The sequence below is a fragment of the Elephantulus edwardii genome, unplaced genomic scaffold (genome assembly GCF_000299155.1).
Source record: "Elephantulus edwardii isolate Elephantulus edwardi_28Jun2011 unplaced genomic scaffold, EleEdw1.0 scaffold00304, whole genome shotgun sequence".
In the NCBI taxonomy this organism is placed as follows: Eukaryota; Metazoa; Chordata; class Mammalia; order Macroscelidea; family Macroscelididae; genus Elephantulus; species Elephantulus edwardii.
This window is the reverse complement of record NW_006400054.1, coordinates 2,024,157-2,034,048: the sequence shown is the minus strand read 5'-3', so window position 1 is coordinate 2,034,048 and position 9,892 is coordinate 2,024,157. Positions and strand designations below refer to the sequence as shown.

The following is a 9,892-nucleotide window of genomic DNA, read 5'->3' as shown; positions in this document are numbered from 1 at the left end:
TCTGTGACACGTGGGGTGGCCTGCGTTGGTCAGTCCTCTCTGTGACACGTGGGGTGGCCTGTGTTGGTCAGTCCTCTCTGTGACGTGGGGTCACCTGCGTTGGTCAGTCCTTTCTGTGACACGTGGGGTCGCCTGCGTTGGTCAGTCCACTCTGTGACACGTCCTGACTTCAGGCCTGGTTTCTTGTTTGCTGTGTGGTAATGACAACAGGGTGGACGGACACAGTGACAGCAGCAGTGGGCTCGAGGGTGTCAGAGACAGTGAGGACAGCACAGGACAGGGCTCGGGTCTGTTGTCCGTGGAGTCGCTGTGAGTCCTACGCAGTGGCAGCTGACAACAGTGATGTAAGCGCCCAGCCCGCACCCCATCCTCCGCGGGCACAGCCTGACATCGCCCCTCATCCGGGGCTCCTGCAGTCAGCTCTGCGGTGGGCATCCTTGGTGTTTTTTTTTTCCTTTTTGGTCCGCTTGACCACCGCCTGGTGCTGGTTCTCTGGCTTTCCCAGAGTGCCCTGGGGCAGGAGGTCCTGGGTCAGCTAGCAGGGGCCCGCCCTGGTGCACACCATCAGGGCACCACGTGCCTAGGGTGGGCCCCCTTCTTGGGTTTGATGATGATGACGATGATGATGATGACTACGTATCGTCCCACAGGTCGCGTGGCCCGGGCCGGCCGGAGCGGCACAGCCTACTCCCTGGTTGCCCCAGACGAGGTCCCCTACCTGCTGGACCTGCATCTGTTCCTGGGCCGGACCCTCACCCTTGCCCGCCCCCACGGAGAGCCCTTGGGTAAGTGGAGCTGGGGTTCCCCATCGAGTTCATGCAGGAGTGGCTTGGGGAGGAGGTGGAGGTGGATTTGAACACACGCAGCTGTTGTGCTGATTCTGACTCTGAACCACCGTATAGAGCAGAGGGGAGCTGCCCACCAGATCCCCACGGCCGGGAGTCTGTGGACACGGACGGGCCACAGCGTCCTCCCAGGAGGCAGGTGGTGGGCTTGAACCACTGACCTTTCAGTTAGCAGTCAGCTTTTAAACCATTGCTCTCTCATCTCTAAAATCAGAGCATCACAGTGCTTATCTTATAGACTAGCAGGGTGTTGCGTTTATCGCGGGCAGACCTCTCTATACGTACTGCACTGCATCGCTCTGTGTCAGTGTCGGCTTTTCTGCAGTCAGACCGTCCGTGGCGAATCTGTCGGCACCAGTGTTCTGACCTCACGCCCACTTGTCTCTGTTACGTTTTGGTCAAACTTGGTTCAGCCGTTGCCTTTTGAGAGACCACAGTCCAGTGTCCGTGTATCTTTTTGTGTGTTCTGGGAAGCTGACCTCTGTGGGACTCACATGATGGCGACTCCTCTTTCTTGGGGTGCCCTGGCACAGAGGGGCTGAGGGAGGGCCGGGGCCCGGGCAGGTGGCCCAGGCCAGGCGGACCCTAACGGGCTCTGTGTGGGCAGCAGACGCAGCCCACGTGGACGGTGTGCTGGGCCGGGTGCCGCAGAGCGTGGTGGACGACGAGGACAGCGGGCTGCGGAGCGCCCTGGAGGCGTCGCTGGAGCTGCGGGGCCTGGGCCGCGTGGCCGACAACGCGCAGCAGCAGTACCTGCGCTCCCGGCCGGCGCCCTCGCCCGAGTCCATCAAGAGGGCCAAGGCGCTGGACCTGGCGGGGCTGGGCCTGCACCCGCTCTTCAGTGAGTCCCGGCTGGGGGTGCAGGTGGGGGGCGTGGCGGGGCGAGGGTGGGCCCTGCAGAGACCTCACAGCCCTTCCCCTCCAGGCTCGCGCTTCGAGGAACATGAATTGCAGCGGCTGCAGCTGGTGGACAGCATCAAGAAGTACCGCTCGCGGGCGGTGAGTGAGGGCCCAGGGTGTGGTAGTGGCTGGGGCGTGGAGCGAGGGGCCTGGGGCCACTGTGGACCCTGACGGGCACTGTGTAGGGTGAGGGGTCTGGGGCCGTGACAGCCGCAATGTGGAGCGAGGGTTCTGGGGCGCGGTGAGGGCTGTGGTAAAGCGGGAAGAGCTTGGCACAGTGATGACTGCAGTGTGGAACCAAGACGGTGGCCCTGACCTGGGGCAGGACCGAGGGTCTCTCTTCCTAATCTGCACCCTAGGGTCCCATCAGCACCTCTAGAAAATCCTTGCCCTGCACCTCCCTCTGCTGATCTCTGGTCCCCAGCTGGGAACCACCTCCACCTTACAGATGGATAGACAGTGAGGGCCAGAGCCTGCAGAGGCCTGACAGCAGCCTCCCCCTCCCTGTGGCATCCCTGGTGTGCATCTGGCACCGAAGGAAGTGGCCCCAAGACAAGCCAGCGTCCGGGGCGGGGGGTGGGGGCTGCGGCTGGGCTCAGCTTCAGGTGGACTTCGAGCCTTCCCTGTGGGGTGATGGGCTCTGGCCTCACAGAGCGGTGAGGGTGGGTGGGATTGGGCATGGGGCCTGAGGGCTGAGGGCTCTGTGTCCCCCACAGACCATCTTTTTTTTTTTAATGAAAATTTACAGAGAATTTGGATTTCCATTCGTTCATTGTTGAACTTTTCTCCCTGCCCAGCCTCCCCCTCAGTTCACTCTTCTGTTTGAAAAGTAAAAGAAAAATTCTTTCGTTGTTCTACAATCACTCCCCCCAACTCCACTCCACTATGCAGCGTTCGTTCTGGGCTCTTGTCATGATAAGAATACCCAATCATATATCCCTTTTGAACAGTTTTCTCCCTCATCTGTTTCAATGCAGTATACATCAATTATCCCCTCCTTCTCTGTCTTCCCTCAACCCCGATGTCAGTCCCATTTCACATAGCGGCCCTCTGCAATATTTGTCTTTTTGTGACTGAGATATTTCACTCAGTAAAATATCCTGCAGGGTCACCCATTCTGTATTTTTCTTGAGTTCCTTGTTTTTCAGTGCAGCATAGTATTCCATTGTGTGAATATACCACAGCTTCTCTCTCCATTCGTTTGTTGATGGGCACTCGGGTTGTTTCCCCCCACAGACCATCTTTGAGATCAACGCGTCCAGCCGGGACCCGAGCAGCCAGGTGATGCGTGCCAAGCGGCAGAGGGACCGCAAAGCCATCGCCAGCTTCCAGCTGAGGGGACAGGAAGGTGTCAGCGGCCTCACCAGGAATGAACCGGCCCCCAGCAGCCCGGCCCCAGCCGAGGAGCAGCTCCGGCAGGCGGAGGAGGAGACAGGAGACCTGGTGAAGGTACAGACACCACCCTGAGGTCGTGGGTGGGCTCTTCATAGGACCCTGCCTGCTGGGCTCATGGGTGTGGACAGGGAGCTGGGGCTCACAGGTCCCCATCCCTGCCTGTCCCGTACCTGGTAAGCCTGTGTCCAGCAGAAGGCCCGGCCCCCAGCTCATCACAGCCACGTGTCACCATCCTGTGGGTCTGTCCCCGGCCATCGCCTTGCCTGGCCAGGGCTAGTGGGTGGAGAGGCTAGGAGGGCTGTCCGGGGCTGCAGTGTGACCCTGGGCCTCGGGGGCCAGGACGTCTTCATGGAGGTTGTAGGCCAGAAGCGGCGGCGGCCAGGCCCCGATGGGGCAGCCAAGAAGCGGCGGACAGAGGCCCAGCAGCGGGACCGCGACTTCTACGTGCCCTACCGGCCCAAGGACTTCGACAGCGAGCGAGGGTGAGTGGGGCGCGGCTCCAGGGGCGCTCTCCTCGCTGTCCTCCCCTCCCTCACCTCACCCCCACCGCCTCTGCGTCAGGGATGGGGTGGGCTGGGTCTCAGGGACAGGGAGGGGCCTCAGGGAGTCCTCAGCCCCCCGACATGCTTCCCACCCTGGCTACAGTATCAGGGATGGTGGGGCCGGGTCTCAGGGTCAAGTTGGGGGTTCTGGGGAAACCCTCATCCCCCCATCATGGCTCTCATGCCCTCTGTAGCATCAGGAACCCGGGCTTGGTTCTGGGTCCAGGCAGGGGGCTCCGGGGGCCCCTCAGCTCCCCGTCGTGCCTTCCAAAGCCTGAGAATTAGGAATGATGGGTCTCGGTCCCAGGGCTGGCAGGAGGCTCATGGGGGTCCTCTTCTCCTGGTAGTATCAGGGACGGTGGGGCTGGGTCCTGGGTTTGCACAACTGCCGTCCCCCCATCATGGCCCCCCACCCCCTCTGCAGCCTGAGCGTCGGGGACAGTGGGGCCTTCGAGCAGCAGGTGGCCGGTGCCGTCCTGGACCTGATGGGGGACGAAGCCCAGAATATGAACCGGGGTCGGCAGCAGCTCAAGTGGTGAGTAGACGGGGCGCTGACCCCGCCGGGGATGGTACCCCCAGGAGCCAGCTTGTCCTGTCCTGTCCCCGAGGCCCAGCAGGGTGTTGTCCCCCATCCTGTCTCCCCTGACGTCACACACAGGAGGCCGGTGCCTCTCGATTTGACCCCCGGCGTCTGGGATCCTGACCACATAGGTCCTTCTTTGTGGCTGATTGGTCTTTACAGAGGGCGCCCTAGTGGCATGGTGGTTAAAGTGCTTAGCAGCAAACGAGGTTTATCGGTTCAAACCCACCAGCCGCTCCCCCGAGAAAGACGAGGTACTCCACTCGTCATCTTGAGGCTGTGAAGACCACAGCCCGGGAACCCCACACGGTGGCCGTTCGGGTCTGTCCTGCAGGTTCGTGGTGAGGGAGAATCACCTCGCCGCCCGTGGGCTTCCTGAGTTTGGTCTTTGCGGGCGGGGTCCGCAGCCCTTTGCACCCGCAAGTACTCAGTGGCCCACGTGACAGGATTTGTCTTCAGGGCTCAGTTGGGCAGCAGCCCCGAGGAGGCCCCTCCTCCTGACCAGGCCTCCCAGGCCCCCAGCTGGTGCCACTGCCCGGTCCCTGCAGTCCCTCGTGCGCCAGGTTCCAGGCCCGGGAGCACCTGCTGGGTGCCTGACCTGCCTTTAATCACCCCAACAACATGGGAAGGGGCTCCGGAGGAGGCTGCTGCCCAGGCCCCTCCTCTGCAGCCCCCCAACTCCCTGCCCCTCCGCAGGGACCGGAAGAAGAAGCGGTTTGTGGGGCAGACGCAGCAGGAGGAGAAGAAGAAGATCAAGACTGAGAGCGGCCGCTACATCAACAGCTCCTACAAGCGGGACCTGTATCCTTGGGGCGAGGGCAGAGGGGTCACGTGCCCGGGGCGGGGGGGGACCCCACTTCCAGCCTGGCACCCTCCTTAACCGGCTCCCAGCTACCAGAAGTGGAAGCAGAAGCAGAAGATTGACGACCGGGACTCAGAGGAAGAGGGGCCGGGGGAGCGGCGAGGCCCCGAGAGAAGAGGTGGGAAGTGGGGCCGTGGCCGAGGTAAGAGCTGGCTGGGACGGTGGGCAGAGCAGGTGGGCTGTGGGGAAACTGAGGCACGGAGGGACGGGGCAGAGGAGCTACTAATGTCACACAGCCCTGGTGTAGGGTGCACCCCCTCAGTGTACTTGGACCCCCTAAGCACCAACAATACCCACAATCCCATAGGCATCTGTCCCCCTGGGTGACTCGGGGCGTCTAGTGTCCTTCAGCCTCAGGCCTGCCTAACTGCCGTCGGGGCCACCTTCTGTCCTCGTCCAGCTCTGAGCTCGTCTGTCTGAGAATCTCCCTCATCTTTGCCTCTGGGTCTCTGTCCCGGTCTCCGTGTCACTGTCTCCCTCTCTCTCTCTGTCCCTGTCCAAGTCTCTCTCTATGTCCCTATCTCTCTCTCTCTCTCTGTGTGTCTCCGTGTCACTATCTCCCTCTCTCTGTCCCTGTCCAAGTCTCTTAAGTCCTTATCTCTCTCTTTCTCTCTCTCTGTGTCCCTGTCTCTCTCTCTGTGTTCATATCTCTCTCTCTTTCTCTCTCCCTCTCTCTCTGTGTCCCTGTCTCTCTCTCTCTCTGTTTCCGTTTCTCTCTCTGTGTCCCTGTCTCTCTCTCTGTCCCTGTCTTAGTCTCTCTCTCTCTGTGTCCCTGTCTCTCTCTCTATGTCCCTGTCTTTCTCTCTCTCTCTTTCTGTGTCCCTCTGTCTCTCTCTCCCTCTCTCTCTCTCTCTCTGTGTCCCTGTCTCTCTCGCTCCGTGTCCCTGTCTCTCTCTGTGTCCGTATCTCTCTCTTTCTCTCTCCCTCTCTCTCTGTGTCCCTGTCTCTCTCTGTCTCTTCCTCTTCATCTGTCTTCTTGTCTCGGTTCTTGCTATCAGTTTCTGCCTCTCTTCTCTGAGTGTCTGTGTTCTCCCGTGTCCTAAATGTGAACGTTCTGTCTGTCTTTCTGTGGGGTGTGCTGCTGTCCTCGCTAAAGGTCAGGGTCCCCGCCAAGAGCCCTTGTCCAGTGGCAACATCAGGGCCACCCTAATGACCACCTGTCTTTGAGCTCTGAAAGGTCACTGCTGTGAGGAGGGCCCCGTGAGAGAGGAACAGAGGAGGAAGCAGGATTTGGGGGGGAGCCAGGGAGGCCGTGGCCCTTCTACGAGCTGGAAGAACAGGCTTTCCTTGAGCTTGTCCAACTAGTCGGGGCTGCCGCTCTGCCTTGTGAGCTAGGAGCAGGCCCCACTAACCAAAAGTCAGCGATTCGAACCCACCAGCGACAGCAAAACAAGAAACGATGAGTCACAGCTCTGGAAGCCCTGTAGACAGGTCCACCGTGCCCTCCAGGGTCACTGGATCTCAGGAGACCAGGTGGCAGCAGAAGCAGTGCCGGCTGTGGATCAACCCTGTTCTGAGCACCTTGCGTGCGTTCACGCCTCAGCAGAACCTGCTGCAGTGGGTGCGGTTACGCCCACTTCACAGCTGTGAAAAGTCGAGGCACGGAGAGTTAGGTGTTTGGCCCAGGCTCCAAGAAGTCACAGCTGGGATTTGAACCCCAGTCCTTCTCATTCAGGGAGCTCTGGTGGGTAAGAAGCTGTACTTTTCAGAAGGGTTTTGAAGGGTGTCTAGAAGTTTGCCCGCAAAGCCAGGCAGGCCAACATAAAGACAGGCAGGTCAAATCCACCTCAACGGGAGAAAGATGGGAAGTTTCCTTCCCTTGCAGTTCCCAGCCTCTGAAAACTCACTCAAGGGTTGGTATGAGTGGTTCAGACTCAATGGCAGTGAGTTGGGTCCTAATTAGAATTTGTGAGTCCACGCTAGACTGTCTAGCCTTTATTAAGTATCCTCTGTGCTTGGAACAGAGGCCAGAGCAGTGGATGTAGGGGTGAGGGGATAGTCCTGGGGGCTTGTGGTAGGAGACACAGGGACGTCGACCCCAGGGTTGAGCTCCCAGACCCCCTCCTCCCTGCAGGCGCCTCCCAGCCCCGCGCCCCTGCTACCCCCGCGGGCCGCAGACACTCGGAGCTGAAGACAAAGCAGCAGATCCTGAAGCAGCGGCGCCGGACCCAGAAGATGCGGTTCCTGCAGCGGGGAGGCCTCAAGCAGCTCTCAGCCCGCAACCGCCACCGGGTTCAGGAGCTGCAGCGGGGCGCCTTCGGCCGGGGCGCCCCCTCCAAGAAGGGCAAGATGAGGAAGAGGATGTGAGGACCAGGCCCAAGGTGGACATTGCAGAGGACGCTTGCACGCCTGGCCTGTGCCGGGCACTGGAGGGGAGGGCCCTCCTGTGGGCCGCAGGGCTGTTTCAGCAGGGTTTTGACAGGTGCCTAGGAGTTCACCAGCAAAGCCAGGCAGCCCAAGCCTTGAGTTGGCCACTTGACTGTATGTTGGGAATCAGTCCAGGGATGTGTTTTTTTAAAATAAATAAGTCTTTATTGAACATCTCTGCTTGACGGGAGTTACTAATCAACTTGGGAAGCTGGGGGGAGGGGAAGACCCAGGTAAGATGTGCTGCGAAAGGTTTATTGTTCCAACTGGCTTAGCCTCCAGTGAACTGTTTATTCAGTGAAGTATTCATTGTATTAAGGGGATAGGATTAGGGTGGGATATGAGCCCGTTGTGTCCTGTGGAAAAGCTTGCCCTCCGCTGGGTTTTCAGAGGCCGTTAATCACATGGGAGGAGACTGCCCATTTTTCCCTGAGCAGCTGGTGTATTCAAACCATATGACTTTCGGATTGCAGCCCAGCTTCCTGAGAACTTGAGGCTAGCTCTCTTTTGGGGTGCTTGCCATCGTGGGGTACAGCACCCAGCTGCACCACACCTGACAGGCTGCGGGGTCCCGGCCCACGGCTCACCAGTCTCTGCCACCGGCCTGCATCACCCACAGTCACTTGAGTCATTTCCCTGACGGCTTCTCCGTTAAGACCTTCCAGTGAACCACTGACCCCAAGAAACATGGAGGAGAGGGGAACGGAATAAAGGGGGAACAGCTGCTGTCGGAAATCATGGCGGGGTACAGTAGATGAAACACTTGGGACATTGTTGTCTTCTCCCTTTTTGTAACCAGTCTATAAGCAGTTACAGATGCATAATCCAATCCCAGCCGAGGGTGAGGTGGGTGGGCCGCAGAGCGTGTGAACAGGAAACAGGCTGAGTGAGGGGCTTGGTGGCAGAGTGTGAGGTTGGAAGACCCTGCTTCCTTGCGGCTACAGGGTTGCCTCTGGCTGTGAAGGGATTAACAATGTCTGCTGTGCTCCAGGTCACAGCCAGCCCAGCCCCAGGGTCTTCTGACACCCCCCCCCCAGACCTCCAAACACCACCACCCCCAGACCACTTCTCATCACCATATCTGCCAGCCACGTTTAATGAGCACTTGCTGGGGGTCGTTAAGCATCCCCCCCCCCCTGCTCTGAGGAAACGCTTTTGGAAGGGTCAGTTGGCTCATACCCCCACAGGAAGCATGGGAATCCCACTGGCCCTCCTGTCCCTGGTTACCTAGTTCAAGTTTCCTCCTGATGGACACTGGCCAGCGTGCTGGAAAGGTCTTGGATGAACAGCTTCACCTGGGGACCCAGCAAGAGACAGTCACATCCTGGCCCCTGCGTTGCTGTCCAACCCTCACGCCCAGGTCCTGCAGACAACTGGGATTTTAGGCCAGCAGGCTTGACTCTCAGGTGGTTTGTGACCTCTCACCTCTGCGTTGGCCCACTTACTTAAAACATCTCAAACCCTGTGGGACAACTTACTGTAAACTGCAATCAACTGCACTCAACATGAAAGTGGCAAGGAATTGTGCTGCCAACCCAAAGGCCCCTAGTTCGAATCCACTAGCTGCACCATGGGAGAAAAACGGCCAATCTTCTTCCATGTGATTTACTGCTTCTGAAAACCCGCTGGAGGATCAGCTGTGGGTTGGTTCCGACTTGATGGTGCATGCCAACAACATGAAAGGCATACTTGACCGCCCCTCTGCCCGTTTGTGATTCTGTGGTGCCTTGTGTATAGCGGTGGGCAGTTATGTCACCAATATTTTAAAATAGCAGCATGGTCACCCATGGTGGTCAGGTTCACCGAGCTCTAAGACTAGGATTAAAGGCCTGGTGGTCAACTGACAGCCAGTGGAAACTCTGGGCAGTAACTGGACATGGTCCAATCGGATTACTGGTAACATTTCAAGGATTAAAAGCCTTGCAGTTTCTTCTCAGGGCTACTTAGCTGAGCCGTTGAACACTGAGAGGAAAAGGGGGTTCGTGGCATAAGGTAGAGTCCGTCAGCACTGTCTGGCACTGGGAAGAGTTGCAGAAGAGGACTTCACTTTCCTTAAGCGAGCAGGTCACTGAGTGACCATCTGGCGGAGTCCTGTGGCCGGGGGGCACCAAGTCCTGCCCACAGGTGGCCATGCTTAACCCAGCTGCCAGCCATGGTGGGATTCTCCTCATTTCTGATGAGGGAACAGCATGGGGGCCCAGGCAGTGGCATCCAGAGCCCCTCACCTGCTCCAGCTGCCCCTCTGTGTCCTCCAGGACCAAGGCGGGCGGCTGCCTCAGATGCTGGCACACGACCTGGAACAGGTTGAGGGCTGCCATCCTCGTGCGCCCCAGGAGCAGGGTCTTGGCTGCCGCTGTGTTCTGGATCTGAATCCACTTGGATTCCTGGTGAAACAGCACCC

At 59.1% G+C, this 9,892-nt stretch overlaps 2 protein-coding genes across 3 annotated transcripts in view; one reads left to right on the top strand and one right to left on the bottom strand.

Annotated features, from left to right (window-relative positions):
* Positions 1-7,431, top strand: part of DDX54 (DEAD (Asp-Glu-Ala-Asp) box polypeptide 54) — a 21,930-nt gene extending 14,499 nt beyond the window's left edge. Inside the window, exons 12-20 of one of the 2 annotated variants that reach the window (XM_006900987.1) lie at positions 651-785; positions 1,456-1,686; positions 1,771-1,844; positions 2,982-3,194; positions 3,480-3,622; positions 4,107-4,217; positions 4,959-5,063; positions 5,154-5,266; positions 7,199-7,431. In XM_006900987.1, coding sequence (XP_006901049.1) covers positions 651-785; positions 1,456-1,686; positions 1,771-1,844; positions 2,982-3,194; positions 3,480-3,622; positions 4,107-4,217; positions 4,959-5,063; positions 5,154-5,266; positions 7,199-7,431 — 1,358 coding nt within the window. Of the gene's footprint in view, positions 1-650; positions 786-1,455; positions 1,687-1,770; positions 1,845-2,981; positions 3,195-3,479; positions 3,623-4,106; positions 4,218-4,958; positions 5,064-5,153; positions 5,267-7,180 lie in introns of both variants that reach the window. The other variant, XM_006900986.1, reaches the window with a different exon arrangement.
* Positions 7,432-8,723: 1,292 nt separating this feature from the next.
* CCDC42B (coiled-coil domain containing 42B) overlaps positions 8,724-9,892 on the bottom strand; it is a 5,456-nt gene continuing 4,287 nt past the window's right edge. Inside the window, exons 6-7 of the mRNA XM_006901014.1 lie at positions 9,717-9,875; positions 8,724-8,786 (exon numbers count right to left, since the gene is read on the bottom strand). Coding sequence (XP_006901076.1) covers positions 8,724-8,786; positions 9,717-9,875 — 222 coding nt within the window. The remainder of the gene's footprint in view (positions 8,787-9,716; positions 9,876-9,892) is intronic.